The 19293-nt window shown below is 44.5% G+C and overlaps 1 protein-coding gene across 2 annotated transcripts; it reads right to left on the minus strand.

Annotated features, from left to right (window-relative positions):
- Positions 1–29: 29 nt before the first annotated feature.
- Sgcb (sarcoglycan beta) lies at positions 30–15124 on the minus strand. Of its 2 annotated transcripts, none has more exons than XM_032916119.1 (6): positions 15061–15124; positions 11554–11763; positions 7568–7753; positions 6678–6869; positions 6271–6402; positions 30–2968 (listed from the first exon to the last, which is right to left on the minus strand). In XM_032916119.1, the coding sequence occupies exons 1-6, from the start codon at positions 15097–15099 to the stop codon at positions 2765–2767; spliced, it is 963 nt and encodes a 320-aa protein (XP_032772010.1). In that variant the 5' UTR covers positions 15100–15124; the 3' UTR covers positions 30–2764. The 2 variants fall into 2 exon arrangements, with proteins under 2 accessions (XP_032772010.1, XP_032772011.1); XM_032916120.1 differs by lacking the exon at positions 15061–15124 and adding an exon at positions 12254–13361.
- Between the last annotated feature and the right edge of the window lie 4169 nt (positions 15125–19293).

The raw sequence follows: 19293 nt of genomic DNA on the forward strand, positions 1-19293 counted from the left end.
ATTAATAAAGTCATGAAGAAACCAATAGCCAAGTTCTCAGCATTTTATTGTAAACAGAGGTCATCAATCAGAAATACATAGGTATATTTTTTGTGTGGCATAACTTGTAAACTTTGTCCCTCTTGATGTCATTCGAAAGATTATAATGACCAGCACTTCAATGGTCTCCTCTTCATTAAGTTTAACACAGTAATTATAACCCCTTTATAAAAACACTCATCAAAACCAGGTAGAAATTCTACCTTTCATCATCAAAACTAGCACACAAAGTTTACTTTGCTCCTGTTGCAATGCAAAAAGATTGCCAATAAAGTGATTAAAAGACTGCTGACGTTGGCAGGTAGCTCTTGCTTTGTGTTGTGGATGCCCTCCCCCCACTGGACAATCCAGAACGAATCTTACTTTTATTTTTTTCTATCTCTTTGCATTGATATTCATCTCTAGAATACTGTCCTTACTTTAAATGTGTGTTTGTTTTCCTCCCTGGGTTCCTCCTGCATCTACCTTCCAGAGGCCTGCAGTAAGTCCTCTCAGTGTGGTACGTTCAAAACAGATGAACGCATGAGAAGGAATATGCCCCCTGGTGGCCCTATTTAACAGTGCGGCTTCCCTGTACGCCAAGCTTGGCTTGGGCAGAGTTTCCAAGTCAGTGTGTCAGTGGGTTTACCACAGTGTGGTCTAAAATACCATACTTAGTAAGCACGAGTTTTACAAAGCATCAGGATATTCTCAAACTACAAAGTGCTCAATGGAGATGTATCAAAACACAAGTGTTTCTCACAGACATGTAAAAATACACTTTTTAAAAAAATGAATTGCATTTAGTAAATAATACTTTGTAATATAGTGTTCTGTGGATTTAGTAAAAAATATTTATTTAAAGAAATTCTCAAAACAAATTTAAATAGAACATGTAACAAATGTATAATTTAAAAATACACTGAGCATGGAAATGAGAATTCCAAGCATGATTTTTCTGAGCATTATTTAGTTATTAAACAATACTTGAATATATCCAGAGGTATAAATTGCTCTCTTTCTTTACATCTAAAATCTGCACTTAGTGTCAGGTCTCAAGTCAACTCTTACCTTAGCCTGAGTTCACAATCTATAAGGTATTCAGTTTTTCCATTTGACAGAATTGTGACAATATTGAATACAAATTGTTTTATATATTGATTTCTTATCCACACAGTTCTAAGTGGCCATGACAGACTACAAACACTTGTCTCTGTAGCTAGGCCCAGGATACCTCCCTACTGTACTTTAGAGCTATGTCTCTTCATCCCCCATCCCATGTGTCTTAGTAATATCAAGAAATTCCTTTCAAATCAAGTATAAACTATGCTAAGAATCAACTGACTTGGGGGCTGTAAGTAATTAAAATGAGACTGAGATGAGGAGCAGAGATAAAAGTTTTATACCTAGCTAAAATGACCTGCTTTGTCTCCCGAATTAGCACCCTTTATTCTCATGTATATTAATTTCTAGGCACAGTGTACTTCTAAAGGGTGATGCCGGTATGGGACACTGGAGGAATAACATCAGGACAGCTGGGCCTACTGAGGCCTAGCTTCCTCCCTTTCCACTGAGCTTCCCCAGGGCTTAGGGAAAAATGTGTTGGCTTCTCTATCACTCATTCAGGTGCTCTCACATGTCAAGCAGACCAAGGAGACCGGTTTATTGAATGACAGCTTAGAACTGGCTCAAAATAGTTTAAAATCTGACAGTGATTGGTCATGTTTTGCTAGCACTGTTATTTTAACTAGAGAGTAGCACACGAGCTAGATTTTTACCTGTTAGGTAAATTAGGATTTGGCTTTTCCCATTCTTTGAGAGTTTTAAATAGTTGAAAATTCAGTGTAGATTGTAAAAAAGGCAGAAACATACTTGGAATAGGTTCCCCTGGGTTGGAACTGTACTTGACTTCTAACCCTGAGTCCATCTTTTACCATACAGTATGGGTCAATTTTCTGAACCTCCCTGACGTTTCAGTTTCCTGATGAGTAAAGCTGGGAGTGAAGCACTTGCTTAGAGAGGTGCAGCCGGAATAGAGAGGTCCAGCGTACAGTGCCCAGGACAGTGCTCGGCAAGAGGAGGCCTGGGGATGACAGCTACTGTCACAGGAGTGAGAACCGTGCTTGTGTCTAATGTCCACACACTATAAAAGCTTACATGTATCATTATTCCAAGTAAACATAGCTGACAGTATTTTCTTTAGTGCAAAACTAAGGAAACATAGCTTTTTACAAACTTATATATGGAAAGCTCTTTAATGACTTGTTTGTGAAAATGTGGCTTTGGGTTAATGCATTAAAATACCTGTTGTGCCTTCCCCTTTAAAAGCCAAAGACAGAGCACAAACAGTGTCCCTGTGCCCTCCAAACATCTCTAGTGGATCTCTCCCCACGAGAAATGACCAAGGGCTTACTGATGGCGAGTCTTAACTGCTTCAGCCCTTTGTCCTTTAGGATAAGAGATAGTAGAATGTTAAAAACATTTCAAAGATTAATTTTGATTTTATTAATTTCTCATAATTATTTTAGAGAGCTGTCCTTTGAGTATCAGTGCAACTTACTAAATTGTATTAGAATTTAGGCACTCAAAACCCCTTAAATATGGAGAGCACATAATAGATACAGTGGTGTTTCCCAGTTAAAATAATTACAAGTTACGCAAACTGTAGAAACATGGCTCACATGCATTCTTCAAAAGGGGAGGGTCGAGTTAGATCTGAACACGCTGAGCCCTGCGGATGCACCTTCTAATGGGTGTTTCCACAAGGGTTGTCAGAGACCTGGCAGCCCATGTTGTGGCCTGTTACTTGTACTTTGAAGAGTGTGCCGTCTGCACACATGCAGAGCTTGTACCGCACCCAGTCACCACTGCCTGACTGGTCCCCGCCGGAGGAGCTGGGCAGACGTGTTGGGCTGACCATCACAGTGCCATTGAGGATGATGCTGTTTTCCTATGCGGAGAGTAACATGGTTTAGTCACTTCCTCCAGCGGGCACAGAAGAACATTACTAAACTAGACAAGACTTAGAGACATAAAGAGGAAGAGGCAGCAGTCAGAGAGTAAAGCCATGACCAAAACAACTGCGGCCACAGCAAAACCAAAATACACACCAGGATTCAAAGGCGACTCCTCGCTTAGTCAGCCCATACTGTGCATCAGCAAACCTGCAAATAGCTTGTAAACACTAGGCAAATCACATCCTGCACATAGTGTGACTGATAACACAGTTTTGGATAATTTTCACTTTTTGACTCCAGAGAATTTTTACTGACTGATGTTGATATTAATGGGGTGGGATTATTTTTCTCTTATAGGAAACTAATTTTAATTAATAGAAATTCAATTACATATTAAAACTATATAGTTTATTAAATTAGACCTTCAAAGAAACTGAAGTTTTATTTATACTCATAGCTACAGAACCATTCTCATCTGTAGACTCTTAAGACCGTGTGTGTGTGTGTGTGTGTGTGTGTGTGTGTGTGTGTGTGTGTGTGCACACGGAGCTCAGAGGTTGAACATGTGTGTCTGTGACAATGGCTTTAATAGCGTGCTCCTTGTTGCAAGGCCTCTCTTTCACTGAATCTAGAACTCAGCAGGTCAGCTACACTGTCTGACCCATCTGCCTCTACTGCCTTGGCACCATGGCTATAGGCTCATGCCGCTGTCATGTGTGGCTTTTTATTTGGGTGCGATGGTTCTGAACTCATGTCTCCATGCTTGTTTGGAAGCACTTGGCCAACTGAGCCATCTCAGCCGCCCAAGAGACCAGTAAGTTTCTACTTCTCTCCCTTCTGCCTCTCTTCTTCTTTACCATTTAACAGTTACTAAATACTATCATCTGGCAGACACCATCCTGGCATGGGGAGATGACAGTAAGCGCATGGGCAGCAGGCACACTCTTACAGAGTGACATTTAGCAGAGGGAGGCGATAAGAAACCAGCACACAGGAAACTCTGTAGGGCATGAGGTGGGATACGTGCTACAAGGGAAGACAAGCAGGGGGAATAGAGTGGGTGGCTGACGACTGTAGTTTATACAAGGTACCAGAGACAGTCTTCCTGATAAGGTCACATCCCAACAGAAGTGGAGCTGTGAGTGAGTGGGCCACGTGGGTCACTGGGGAAGGCACTCCAGTGGAGGACACTGACTGGAAGGCCCCCAGTGAGGGGGAGTGTTATGTAGGCTCAGGGTGTATGAAGCACAGAGGCTAAGGAAAGGGACACAGTAGGATGTGAGACAAAGAAATAATGGGGGCAGACCTGTAAGACTGGGGAGAGACGTGGGGGGTTATTTGGAAATAGAAGAAAAGCCCACTTAGAGGGTGATAAGAGACGGTTTTTAAAAAGGTTCCTCTGCAGCAGGCGCTGTGACACAGATCTATATCCACCCCCACATTCCGATTCAGCACTTGAGAGGCAGGAGGATTTGAGTCCAGGCTAGTCTAAGGTACAGGTGAGACCCCACCTCATAGTTTCTGGGTAGAGAAGTAGCTCATATCTAATGGATGAAGCAAAGGGGAGCCACCAGGCTGCCCCAGGCAGTGCAGTAGCCCGCCCACACATGCTGCATTGGCTAGGAGCAGCCAGGGCTGCAGGTGCCCTCCCTGCAGGGGAGCTGGGCCTCTGTGCTTCATACATCCTTTATCCCCCTGCTTGTCTTCCCTTGTAGCGTATCCCACCTCATGCCCTGCAGAGTTTCCTGTGTGCTGGTCTCTTATCGCCTCCCTCTGCTAAGTGTCACTCTGTAAGAGTGTGCCTGCTGCCCACGCGGCTGCTGGAGCCAGGGCACCAAGATTTTACACCCGAGCAGTTCAGATGCCTGTGGGTGTGAAAGTGGGGAAGGGGGTGGGCAGCTGGACCAGAGAACCCCAATTAACAGGAAAGGCCAGCACGGAGGTTGTGAGCATGGGGGGTCATCACTCAAGACTGTCAGAGGGGCAGAAATGGCAACTGCTATGGAAAGGCCTTGGCCTGGAATGTTTGGAATAGAACAGCTTCCTATTTCTGAGATTATTTATTTTCAGAACAAAACACTCAGTATTATTCTGAAAGTTGCGTGTAGGAAATGCAGCGGTAAGGGCTGTTTCAGATTTTGTTTCTATGCTGCCATCTTGTGGTCATCTAATTTTACTCTCTTGAAAATATTTCTTAAAGCGCATTCAATACGTTGTAGCATAGGGGCGAGTAAAGTTAACAGGATTCGTGTACTGAAAGTGGAGAGAGATAAACTCGAATGCTCTTCATCTAAGAGCATTGGGGATGTCTAGGATAGTATACATTCTGATTACTCTAACCTGATCATGTGCACATATATCCAAACATACAATGTACCACATAAAAAACAATATCGCAGGTCAATTAAAAGTGAAACATTTAAAAAGTAGTTTGGTGAAATTGTTGCTAATGATTAGCTTACCCTCTAAATCTAACTATTGATATCAGCTGACGTACAAAGCTGAGTATTTTTTTCAATATTAGAAATTAGGGGGAAACTGTCAAAGCGAAACACCTACTTTTCTTTCTAAAGTTTATTATTTCTAAGAATTATATTACTGAACGCTTTTTGAAAGGGGACAACGACTTCTAACCTGACTTCTGTTCAGGTTTAAGGCTGCTATTGTCAGATGCTCCTTGGTAACACACATTTCCTCAGCCCTAGGTAAGCAGCGTGCCTGAGGTGCCCAGAGGCACGTGTAACTCCATTCTGGCTGAAACTGCAAGCTCGTAAGAGGGGTGCAGGCTGCAGCTCCCCTGCTTGAAGTAAGACTGACTGAAGCTCTGGGAAAATCTGTGACGCTGAAGTAATGTCACAGTGATGACAGACTCCCTCCCTCACAGCTCACAGGTGTCAGAGAAAAGCGTGTGACCCCATTCAAGCATTCTTCTCTTGTAGCCTTGGACACAAAACTTGGAAATGAACAGGAATGACCTTCAATGGACCAACAGCAGCTACTTTAGGGACACATGGTTTGATCTCCTGAAATTATCGGAGGTCTGTTTGGGTTATGTTTTTCCTCCTTTTAAAATAACAGAAAAAATGTGAACAAGCAGAATTACAAATCAAATCACCTGTTATTCTACCATTCTTAGCTAAATATTATTAATATTTACTCCATCCTTCCAGATTTTATAAACTGTACATGTTCTGAAAAAATGAGATATTTTACAAATTTTATAATTTTCTTTCATTTCACAGTCTATCTTATCTTATTCAAAATAATCAATTCACACAGAAAAAAAGATACTCACAGCCTTCAGTTCCACATCCCCTCGCATGTGAAATTCAATGGTTTTGCCCATGATGAACACGCCTTCATTGCCTCGCACAATTGCACGCCCATCGACTTTGATGTTTAAGTCACTGGTAGCGTTGCTGGTGATCTAAAAATGAAAGCACATGCTAAGGGGTTTGTGGGTAATGAGAGAATCTTTATCACAGAGAAGGGAACGTCTCAGCTCTGGACTATGAAGGGCAGGTTTGTAACTGTGGGGATTAACATAAAGAGAGGACTTGGCAGTGCATGCGCAGGCTGAGGACAGGGCTCTGCAGGCCTCCAGTGGTCCAAAGTATGTTTTCAGGTGGCCCAAACCCTTCCCCCAGGGAATAACTGCTGACAAATTCCCCCATCAGTGATGATAAAAAGAATGAACCAAACCCTTTCAGTTGACGCTTTCTGAACGTTCAAACTTTTCACTCCACTTGGCAGGTGAAACTCATGAGTCTCGTAGTCTGTGCTGAATAAGATATTTTGTGTCCTTGGGTCAAAAAATTGCATTCCAATGTCGCTGGTGATGGAGGTTTTGTTCTTTTCAACACTCAGCTTGGTTGTCCCTTGCTGAAAAACAATCTTGAGAAAAATGCTTCATTGTCAGTATGATTGCAAAGAATGCTGCAAACAAAATTTATGAAGACTTGATTTTAGGAGTACCACAGAACAGTACGGACAAAATCTAATATGACAGTAAGAGCCAAACGTTAAATTCTTTTAATTGCACCTGCCCATTAAACTCTGGATGGTACACAATTTTAAAATGCAGGTCTGTACACTCCTTTGCTTATACATGACCTACTGTACGACAACACAGGACATGGGAACATGGCCGGGCCCTAAGACAGCCATGGTGGAGGTAAGGAACACCCTTGAGGTTTCATTCAGTTAAAGGCCTGAGTTTTAGTAGCCACCGTGACTTATCTGCCACCAAGTAGCATTTCTCTTCCTGATTCGCAGAATCTGGGCCTCCAGATCTGGAAGGGGGCTTTTACAATGGCTTTGTCACATGGAAGAGAAAATAGTGATCTCCATATTCTTACATCAGTGAGTGCTTCTACTGGGAAAATCTGGAATAGTAAGTACTTAGCTCCAGCAAGATTATAAAGCCAACATATCTCTGACTGTTGAGTGTTTATGGCTATGGGTAAGTTTGTGTACTGATGCATATTTTAAAAGGGAAGATGCTGATTTCCAGCTTTCATCTGTAGGTTCTGGTGAGAACTGTTGTCCACGCCCCTCCACCCCCACACACTGCCCTCAGTGTGGAGACGTACCGGCTGGTTGTTGCCAGTGATGACCAGGTTTTCATTCCGCCTTCCTCCCACTGTGCTCTTATAAAGCGGATGGATGACACCCATGTCGGACACTTGCTTGAATCGCAGCAGACCGCTCTCATGAAACTCCAAGCTGTCACAGCCATTTGGCCCAATGCGAATCACGGCCCAGATGACAAGTGTAATCTGAAAGACAGGCATGTTTACTCTTACGAGGACCCATGAGACACACCTGGAAGCAAACAGCAATGCTCTCCACGTGTGAGGTCTCCTGACACGTTTAATCAGTGAGATGAAAACACCACCCGGTGGTCGTCTTAGAGGATATTTTTATGAAGATGGCCCACGGTCAAGGGCCAGGCATGCCAGAAGGTCCATCATACATGGCAGTGTTACTTTTCCTATTCCATCGAGACCTGATCTCCCTTTCTTAAATAGTGTATCCTTTACTTCTTCTTTGCCGACTAAGGCTGTATCTCCTATTTTAGCAGATGAGAATTTGAGCTCACTGTTATGTCTTTTCTCTTCGAACTCCAAACAGACTTGGTGAAACCTGTGTGTAGCAATTACTGACCATGTAAGTATTCTTCACCACCAAACGCTATACCCTAATCTTCTTTTAATATTTATGTCTTCATAGTCCATATTTTCTTTTATTTGATAAATTGAACTAAATCTTGAACACTTGTATATTTCTGCAAATCTCTCAGTAAAATAAACATTCTGCAATTCAAGCTGCTCAGACAAGATCAGTTCTGCCTTTCTCCTCTGGTGAATTTTCCTGCACCTGGTCTCTCTGCTCACTGGGGACTGGCCATTCTCTGGGCCACCCACATGATGGAGCTGTGAACTTTCTCCCATGCTTTCTCACCATGAGATGCCCAGTTTCCTGTGTCTGCATCTCTCATGCTGTAGGACTTTGTTTTGGTAGCACAGAGGCTTATTTAGAAGGAAACTGTTTGGCACATGTGTATGGTAAGATGGTATACAGTCCCTCATGTATGTGAGACAATATGGTTAGACATGTGCTTCTGAGACCTGACCTCTGAAGGCCATAGCCTTATTGTCCGGATCTTTCCATTGCTCACAACAGGTCCAGGGACACCCTGTGCTTGGATCCTTCCCACAAAACACCTTTCTCACCTCTCTCGAAAAGTTTTAAATATCTTATTTACAGTTTTCTTAGATTTTATAGTGATAGTGTGGTCTGTCTGTCTGTCTTTCCCTCCTTCTGCTGCCTTCTCTTTTTAGAATGTATTACACTGAGCCCAGACTGGTTTCAAATTTTCTAGAGGATTTTCTCTTTTTACTTTTCTTTCTTCCTCCTCTTCCTCCTCCCTTCTTCCTTCTTCCTCTTCTTCCTCCTCCTCCTCCTCTCCCTCCTCCTCCGCCTCCTCCTCCTCCCCTGCTTCTTCCCCCTCCTCCACCTCCTCCTCCTCCTTTTCCTCCTCCTCTTCCTCCTCCTCCTTCTTCCTCCCCCCCCTCATCCAGACAGGGTCTCACTCTATCCCTGGTGGTCCTAGAATCCACTCTGTGGACTAGGCTGGCTTTGAACTCACAGAGATACTGCCTTACTTCCTGATAGCTGGAATTCAAAGATTGTTGCCACGACACTGGGCTTCAGAGAATTCCCTTAAAATCATTCTATTTGATTTATTTCCTTCAATGCTTTCTCTGTTCTCATTTTTGGAACCTCCTTTTATTAGCATGTCCCAGAATGATGGTTTAATGTTGTAGGACTCCATGGAAGAGCTTCTGTTTCCCTTTTTAAAACTTTGTTTACTTTTTGTGAGTATAGGCGTTCTGCCTCCATGATTGTCTGCATCCCATGCATGCAGTGTCCTCAGAGGCCGGAAGAGGACATCACGTCATTTGGAACTGTGCAGTTGTAAGCTGCCATGTAGGTGTTGGAAACAAGCCTGGACCTCTGCAAGAGAGGACAGCGCTTTTAACAGCTGAGCCATCTCTCCAGCCGCAGTGTGACTTTCTGTGACTTCTTTATTTAATTGCACCATTTGAATGTCACGTTATTTTTGTTTCATGGATGGAATATCACATTTCTCTGAAGATGCTAATTTTAGTTTTAAGGAGTTCTTTGTGTTGTAGTTTCCTGCGACAGGACCTCATGCAGTCCAGGCTAGACTTTCATGCCCTATGTGATGGAGGCTAGCCTCTAACTCCCAAGGACTGGGTGACAGGAGTGTGTGCCATGGCTTTGGGCTTTTGTTTTTTGCCGTTCATTTCATTTTTCTCATCTCTCCAAGTTTCTGCTTTGCCCATGGTGGTTTTTGGTCTCCATCAGTTTCCAGCTCTCATAGTTAGGCTCACAGTCTCCTGAGCCTTGACGGGGTACACTTACTTAACTGTGCAGCTGTAAAAAGCCCAGAGAGAATGAGTGACCCTGTCTCTTTAGCATCTCCTGCTGGGATTTACCAGCACAGCAGGCCCACAGAGGACTCTGTGGGTGGGCCCCTGACCTATGGGCTTTGCAGTAGGGAAAGCAGGCTTTTTATAGGCCCTGTCAAATCTCACTGTCATGTGGTGTTCTACCTCTGGGTGCTTTAACTCTCCAGGGAGGGAGGAGTCCTCCATCTCTGGTCTGCTTGGAGTAGCTGGAGGCAGAGGATGAAGGTAAAGGAGTGTAGGAAGTGAGGCTCTAGTGAGGCTCTAGTGAGGCTCTAGTGCTCAGTCAGGATGCCCGGCTTTCAGGATGGTAGCTCGCTCATGCGGTGGTCCAGGGCGTCTGATATATACAGTTTGGCTGTGGTTAGCGGGGGAATCTGCTTAGCTGGGAAATGAGGCTCAGGGAATTTCACTAACCACAGATTTTTCCCACAATTCATCTATTTCAATTCCTGTCTTGAACCTGGTTGGTAAGGCCCTTACTTTCTAATGCTGGCTTCTGTAAAGCACTTTGCCAATACAGGTTGTGACCCTTCACATTCACAACACACACACACACACACACACACACACACACACACACACACACGCACGCACACACACACACACACACACACTGATAAGTTATCTGCCATTCTCCTTCTTCTTTTGTCTTCATAAATTATGCCTGAGGGTTTCGGTCACCTCTCACTGCCTTCAAATACGACTGTGTCTCCTGCCACTGTTACTTTAGAGAGGGGGTTGGGATGTCGTAAGCACATGTGTAAGGCACAGTGGATTTAGAATGCTGAGGAGAACTACTGATGGTGCTTTGTTTAAACTGTGGCAGCTCTGATCTCAGTGGGGGATTAGACACAAATGTTTTGGAAGAACACGGAGTCCAAAGCCTTCTCAAGAACACTGGGAAAAAAAGAGAGAGAAAACCCACTGGCTCTCTTTTAACAGACGGTATCCTTCATGGAGAAGCTGGTGCCAGAGGGTTCCAGGGTTAACCGCCAGAGTTACAATGCCATATTAAAGAAACATTAAGTATCCAGGAGAAAACACAGGCTGGGGCCTCAACCTCAGTGAGAATGGGTCTGGTAGAGCCTTCAGCTTGACCCTGGGGGCTGAGACTACATATAAGACACAGACTGTCAATGCCGCTAGACTGCTCATGTTTTACAAACAACATTGAGTGAAATTGGTTTTTTTTTTTTTTTTGAGAGAAAAGGGCAATAAAGTCACAGTGAAGTTCTCTTCCACTGACTTTACGCAGCCTATATTAAAAGATAACTCCTTTAAAGGGAGAACCCTCAATGTTTTTCTAGATGAGATTAATATATGGCTATATTATCTTATAGGATTTCTCAGGTTTGCTTACTTATTTCTGTGGGACTGGAGAGAGAAGCCTATTAGGTTTTTATGTCAAGCACTAACATTTTATGTCGTCCACTGGGAGAGAAGAACACATATAGATAAGACTGTCCCAAAACACAGTACTAAGCAGAAACTATGATCCCATCTATGATTCCCATCTATGGTAAAAAGATGAAACTACCCCAGGGTAACTCCAGAGAGAGTGCAGTGTCCCATCTACTCACAAGCAGGTTGATGACAGCCAGGATAAACAGGAGGACAATCACGCAGATGGCTAAGTTGCCCTTTCTCCCTCTCAGCCCGGTTTTATGCAGCCGGTCTTCATCGATGGGAATGTACCCAGCTTTGAAGTTGCTGTTGTGCTCTTTGTTGACGTTCCTTCGTTCCACTGCCTTCTCCCGCATGGACTTCTTCACTGGCCCGTTGGAACCTTGCTAAAAACAAAACAGAATGCAACAGTCATTTGCAATGACCAGAATGCAAACGCCTTTTGATGTGTTTGTTAAATCCAAATTCACAATTAAAGAAGGCTGAACTGGTTGTTGGTAGATGTCCCACGAATAAGTTGCAAGTCACAGTGTGTTGCAGGTTTCAGGATTACTGTCATGTAGCACACTTTCTGCTTTCAGTCATCCTCCTGTCAACATGGGTACAGCTCACTTCTGGGCAGAGTTGGTACACACACACACGCACACACACATGCACGCACATATTGCAGTGGATAATATTATCTTTACTAATGAGTGCACATATACGTGCACACATATATTGTATTGGATAATATTATCTTTAATAATGAGTGCACATACATGTATGTACACACATTGAAGTGGATATCTTTACTAATCATTTATTAGATTTTTACTCATATATTTTTCACTTACATGAAAAGAATTTGGAATGATTGACACAGTTGCTACTTACAACTCAACGGATTAAAGCCTACATTATTCTAGATCAGTAATTTTCCAAGTGCTCAGGGGCAGGTTCATGAGCATATATGTTTAGGACGGATGTCAACTGAATATTCTTCAGGGTCTGAAATGTCAGAAATGTTTTTAAAAACAACAGTAAGATTTGTGTTTTACTCTCCCACTCTTTTGGATGAATGCTGGTATCTCCAGAGGCCGTGTGACCATTTACAATAACAGAATTATTCTAAAAGCTGATAAAGTATTTGCTCAAGCATTCCTTGTTTTCATAATTTCTCAGGTTAACTTCTAATTATGATAAATACCAACAGATAGTTAAGAGGATAAGTAGAATCTGGGATTAAAAAGAAAAACTTGAGAACTTCTGACCTTGACTATAAGTGACATTAAGTAATCATGTTATGTAATAAAAATACAAAAGGACCAGCAGGAATGGTTACTGCCCAAGTTTTGTGTTCTTTTTTCCCAGAGCTCTGAGACGATTCACTTATTGTAGACGGCACTAAGGACGGTTATGCTCAGCACTGTCACAGTAAGTTGGAACTTAAGAAGGAGGACATGATCCTTTTTTGTAGGTATTATGGACCTGCACTGTGAGTTCCATGGCACATGCACTCTATATGTCAGGGTGCCCGAGTCAGTAGTGTAGGCATGGCATGTTGCAGAGTTCGGGAGAGCCGGGACACTCTGAGTTGTTAGGAAAATGGGAGGAGTGGGCGGGTCAGACATGGCAACACCGGAGAAGAAATGTGGAAAGAGGAGCCGGGTTGAGCCAGTTCTCAGCAGGGTGTGTAGACTCTATTCTAATCTTATGCTCTGTTTGGAGTCACTGGAGGTTTCTGAGCACACGGGACATGCGTTTCAGCATGTTGAATGCTAGGTGAACACTTTACAGAGGTCAGCAGGCTCCTGCTGATATGTTGATGGAGGTTTGAGGTAATGAGGAGATAAGCGAGGGTGGGCTAGACAGATACATGAAGGGAAAAATGAAGTGAAAGATGTGGTAACCAACAAAAGCGTCACCATACACGAGATGAACTTAATCCTCAGGGCAGTGCCTCTGAGGCTGCTGTGGCTGCTGCTGCTTCCTCCTGTTTCTTCCCACTCCTCCTGCTAATTTTCCTCCCCCTACTTCTTCCCAATCTTCCTCCTTCTCCCCATCTCTCCTGCCCCAGTCTCTTCCTCCTCCCCTTCTGCACCTCTTCCTTTGATTTCATTTAGTGTTGTGGGGGTGGAGGCACATGCATCACGATATATGTGTGTGGAGGTCAAAGAACAACCTTTGGGAGTTGGGCCTCTCATCTCACCATGACGGTTCTCAGAACTGAACTCAGGAACCAAGTTGTCAGGCTTTGTGGCTGTCACTTTATCTACTAAGCCATCTTGCTAGCCCCTACTGAAGACATTTACACTGAAGCAAACTCACACTCTAACTGAGAACTGGAATAAAGAGCTGGAAACGAAGACACCAACGTTTTCCTTGGGTGAAGCTGGGGGAGAAGCTTTAAGAAGCAGACCTGCCAGGACCCAGTGACTGTGACACAGCAGGGTCTACAGTGACTCCCACACAGAATAGATTACATAGTTAGTGGGATCCCAAAGACTAAAGCAACCTTTCCTGCTCAAACATAAAGTTGAGACTAAGCCCAATGTGTGTTTCTCCTTAGCTTCCTTCAGTCAGCCCTGCTCTGGGTTAGGGTAGCCAAGTGAGCAGGCCATTGTAACTTTTCAGTAGAGTAGAACCTCAGAGTACCAAGATACACCCATAGAAGAACAAAGACTCCTCTAACCCAGAGTTAAGGGGTACACTAGGAAAACCAAGGAATGGCTTCATTCCCAACAAGTTCACTTGCCTATTGTCACAGCAGACTTCGGTGTTTGTTTAGCAGATTTCATGTCTATTTTTCATATCCCCTAGAACGAGTCCTCCAGGAACACAAACTTAACACCCATCTGTCACTAAAATCTTAGCCACTTAAGAAAATATTCCTCAATTGAATATTATCAACTTCACTCCTTCACTTTCTCCCCACGTTGAAGTTGAAGAATGAGACTTTTTAGAGAGAAATCATCTTACTGGTTATTTATAAAGGGAAACAACAGTAAAGAAGTGACAAAAATAGCTTTTTGTTATAAGAAGTCACTTTGGCAACTACATGCACGAGCATGTATTCATGCCCTTCACGCACATACACGTATATGTGCATGCTCAAGTACAGCTTGATATTTGAGGGGAAGCCTTTAAACTATTCTACGCTTACAACGAAGACCAGGAAACATTTGATAACGCATTTCTTAGAAGTAATCTTAAATCCACTAGACAACGGTCAGTTTTATATTGGTGTCTGAATCTCCGAGAAACCAAAGTGGGCGGGGAAATCAGGGCCGTCTGCACATCGGGCACGCCAGCCACACAGAAACAAGACCTGGCCACGATCCACGCCAGGCAACAGCTGACCACGACTTGGCTGGTATCGGGCAGCCTCCCAGCCCCAACTGATGTTATTTTTATCCTCATAGTTTCTGGCTGCGGAGAGGCACGTCCAGGCGCAGGCTCCGCAGGCCATGACCCGTATCACTCCCGCAGAGGGACAGCTCCCCTCTCCGGCCGAGCCGCTGCCCTGGGTCCAGCCCGGCCTTCGCCAGCATCTTGACTGCGGACAGCTCCCGCCCTGCTGCCCCGCCCTGTCGCCTCGCTCTGCCGCCTCAGCTCGGCTCTCGCGCCCTCGTCCCCGCCCTCTGTGGGGTCGAACCGACCACCCGGCTTCCCAAACCCTCGGCCGCAGCAGGCTCACAGACCTGCTCGGTCGCCGCCGCTGCTGCTGCCGCTGCCGCCATCTTGGCCCGCCGCAGCCCGCGCTTGCGCTCTGGCACGGGGGTGGGGCTCACACCCTGGATGGCCACGCCTTGCCACGCCCTCGCCACTCCTCCGAAAGAAATCCAGAGTGGGCAAGAGTCTGTGTAGGCTCAGATCCCTGGAGGCCGGTCACTCGCGACCGTGAGTCACCCGCGGGTTGCATGGGCGTGGCAGGGATCGCACGCACTCTGGGGAGTCCTCAAGTTCTTCGGAAAGGACGCCCTCAAAATCCAAAACATGCCTTTACCTTTCATCAACTCCCCATTTTGGGATACTGTACCATCCTGAGCTGTGACAAAATGAGGGAGAGATGTCATCGAGAGTGCTGGTGTGTGAGGCTTGGGTGCAGATCAAGTGGAAACGTTAGGTAGCTTAAACCAAACTAGCTGCACCCCTACCCTCCCCGCTCCCCCAGGACTGTGAAGACAAGTCTGGCACTTTCTTTGAGGCATTAAAGGCAGACAGGTTGTTTGATCATATAATATTGGAGATGTGCTGACTATATTATGTCCTCAGGAACCTAATTTGACACACAGTACCAGGAAGACAAGAATTGCAGGTAACTGGTGCACATTGGTTGCTCTCTGCTCTAACAGTCCGTTAAATTGAGTACCATCCAAAGCTCAAGAACTGTTCCTCAGATCGTGAATAGTTTCTAGAAGGTAGCCTGGGCCACCCAGGGAGAATGTCTGACTCGAGTTTTTTCTCTTCAGGTACCGGTCATTTTGCTTTTGTAACCCAACTTCAATGCTTTCCCTACTTCTGAGGATGGCTGTGGAGTTAAATACTCTGACACATAACAAATCTGTCCCCCTCACCCCATGTCTGATTTTGGATATAAGCTGTATCTATGTGGTCATTTGCCTGTTCCTGTCTTCTTCCCCCACTGCTGAAACTGCTTGGCTCCATCACTGGGACAAAACTGCATTTTAGTCTGGAAGCCTATAAATCACAAGGTACAGGTTTGAGACTCGGCAGTGTCTGTGTAATAGCTTGGCTCTGATCCCATGTATCAGCTTTGACGACATGGCTTTTGACTGATCCCGGGTTCCTGTGCTTCACTGTTTACTGTGTCCAAGTGTTTTCCCCTTTCTCTGACAGATATACTCTTTTGTGTCCCCGAAAACCCATCAAAAGTCACATTCTATTCAGAGCCTTCCAAAGTTCCGATCAGCAGTATGAGGTACTGTTTCTAATCTTGTGTCACGTCTCGATCACTCACAATAATGAAACTCCTTAAATGTCTTCCAGAGCTGCCTGCCGCCCTAGATTCTAAGAAGAGAAGAACCCTCACCTTGCTTTTCTTATCTCGTCTCCACACAGGTACTTTAATAATGGATTTTTCTGAAGTCAGATGCCCCCTGGCTACCTGAAGATGACTGGGTCTCCTCTCCTTGTTGCTGATGCATGGCTGACAGGACACCCAGTCGTTCTCATCACCACTGTGTCTTTTGGCTGCTGCTGTTTCCTAAGGTTTGATATTATTTGTGTATGAATGTATGCGTGTGCATCACCTGCATGCCTGGTGCTGGGGGAGGTCAGGGGAGGGGTTAGATCCCCTAGGAGTTGCAGTTGTGAGCCACCAGACATGTGCAGGGAAGTAAACTCACGTCTTCTGCCAGAGCAGCCAGTGCTCTTAACCTCTGAGCCATCCCTCCAACCCCCCCCCCCATTTGTCTTTTAAAAAAGAGAACCAATTCACTGAATTAACCACAAGGGCAGTGCTAGTCATGTTGTTTTGAAGCTTTAAGACATCTGAAATATTTGGAGGGTGCTGTGTGCTTGCAATGTCTCAAATTCTCACAGCAGTCTCATTTTAACTGGAATTATATCAGTTCACTATGACACCCACTTGATAGTCAATATTTTATCGTGTATCATTATGCTTTTAACATAATTTTCTCCTAAGTAGACTCTGTGCTCCTTCAAACTGAGTGGAGTATATCATTAGATATTACTCCAAGTCCTGATCACAGAAGGAATCGAATACACAATAAATACCAAATAGCTTTGACGACTCAAGACTGTCTTGTTTTCCATGAATATAAAATGTCGTAAGCATCTCTGACATAGATCTGCTTTCACACTCAGTGTACAATACCCCAGAGAAGACCACATTCCCATCACTCTCTGCCTCCTAAGAGCTCTTCCTAAGGCTAGTCCCACCTCTTCCAGTCTCTAAGACAACCAATTACATATTATTCTGACTCTATCCCTGGCTGCCTTCTCACTGTCCATGAATTAAACATTAATCTTGGCCTGCCTCAGACTCTGTAGTCACAGTGGACACTACTGTTTCTTATCCTTGTGGTTTTATTTCTCTGCACCCACTTTCTTGTTTCTTCCTAGTAGACTCCTCCATTCTGACAGAGCTGTCTCCGAATGTCATCTTTTTCCAAGAAGACAGGGAAGGAGGAATCACTATCTATCGTTCTATTAGTGTGCTGCCAAGGAGCAGGAAGCCATTCTGACTTCACTTTATACCTGAGGCAGATGGGTGGGTCACCATGGAAACCCAGTAGGTGCTATTAAATGTGTGAAAAGGATCCATTTCCACATTACTGCCTTCATGCTGTCCCATGTCATTCTCCTGAGAGGCTGAAGGGTATCTGTCAACACTGACCATATGTCACTCCTCTGCAGTGTCTCGGTGCACGCTAAGACCTCCCCTTCAATGGCCGTTATCGAAGCACGGAGTATTTGCTACTGTATTGAGCTAGTAGTGCAGAAAAAGTTGAGGGCAGCGGTACCTTCTGTGTGTAAGTAATTATAACAGAAATCTTGGTTGGGATTGGAGGGGGGATATCTGGGTCAATACAATATATTCACTTTGTTTTTCTCTTCTGTATTTAAATTAGGTTTAGTTACTAAGGTGATAAAATTGTGAAAGACTACCATTTCTGCATTTTTCTGTGTATTTTAGGCAAACTGGGCATGGAGCAGGAAAATAATTCTGGTCTGGCCAGAGAGAATGCACGCAGGCATTGGCACTACACAGGCAACCTTGGTTTCAGTGCTTCCTAGCTGAGGAACGTGCCTTTGGCGTCCATCTGAACCGGCTGATTCTTCCACTGATGGGTGTTGGTTGTTTTTCTGTTTAAGTGGAAGAAAGCATAAAGGACAAAATTAAGTAATCTCTCTCTCTCTCTCTCTCTCTCTCTCTCTGTTTGTCTGTCTCTGTCTGTCTCTCTCTGTCTCTGCCTGTGTCTCTGTCTCTCTCTGTGTGTGTCTGTCTCTATTTCTCTGCCTCTCTCTGTGACTCTGCCTCTGTGTCTCTGTCTTTGTCTCTGTGTCTCTGTCTCACTGTCTCTGTCTCTCTCTGTGTGTGCGTATGTCTGTCTCTGTCTCTCTGTCTCTCTCTGTCTCTGCCTCTGTGTCTCTGTCTCTGTCTCTCTCGCTTTCTCTGTGTCTGTCTCTATTTCTCTGCCTCTCTCTGTGACTCTGCCTCTGTGTCTCTGTCTTTGTTTCTGTGTCTCTGTCTCACTGTCTCTGTCTCTCTCTGTGTGTGCGTATGTCTGTCTCTGTCTCTCTGTCTCTCTCTGTCTCTGCCTCTGTGTCTCTGTCTCTGTCTCTCTTGCTTTCTCTGTGTCTATTTCTCTGCCTCTCTCTGTGACTCTGCCTCTGTGTCTCTGTCTTTGTCTCTGTGTCTCTGTCTCACTGTCTCTGTCTCTCTCTGTGTGTTCGTCTGTCTGTTTCTTTCTCTCTGTCTCTCTCTGTCTCTGCCTCTGTGTCTCTGTCTCTGTCTCTCTTTCTTTCTCTGTGTCTATTTCTCTGCCTCTCTCTGTGACTCTGCCTCTGTGTCTCTGTCTTTGTCTCTGTGTCTCTGTCTCACTGTCTCTGTCTCTCTCTGTGTGTGCGTATGTCTGTCTCTGTCTCTCTGTCTCTCTCTGTCTCTGCCTCTGTGTCTCTGTCTCTGTCTCTCTTGCTTTCTCTGTGTCTATTTCTCTGCCTCTCTCTGTGACTCTGCCTCTGTGTCTCTGTCTTTGTCTCTGTGTCTCTGTCTCACTGTGCTCTGTCTCTGTGTCTCTGTCTCTGTCTCTGTCTTTCTCTCTCTCTCTCTCTCCTTATGTGTGGAGGCCAGATATTTCAATCTCTTTACCTTTTTTAATTTAATTTAATTTAATTTTTTTGATACAGGATCTTTGCCTGAACCGGGAGCTCAAGCATTATCTAGA

This window comes from Rattus rattus, chromosome 11 (assembly GCF_011064425.1).
Source record: "Rattus rattus isolate New Zealand chromosome 11, Rrattus_CSIRO_v1, whole genome shotgun sequence".
In the NCBI taxonomy this organism is placed as follows: Eukaryota; Metazoa; Chordata; class Mammalia; order Rodentia; family Muridae; genus Rattus; species Rattus rattus.

Bases quoted from the DNA above. Each gene is read 5' to 3' on its own strand.
- Sgcb (XM_032916119.1), bottom strand. From the start codon at position 15,099: ATGGCGGCAGCGGCAGCAGCAGCGGCGGCGACCGAGCAG. The intron at 11,764-15,060 runs GTCTGTGAGCCT...TTTTGTTTTTAG, and splicing joins CAGCGGCGGCGACCGAGCAG to CAAGGTTCCAACGGGCCAGT. The intron at 6,870-7,567 runs GTACGTCTCCAC...ATTTTTCTCAAG, and splicing joins TCACTGGCAACAACCAGCCG to ATTGTTTTTCAGCAAGGGAC.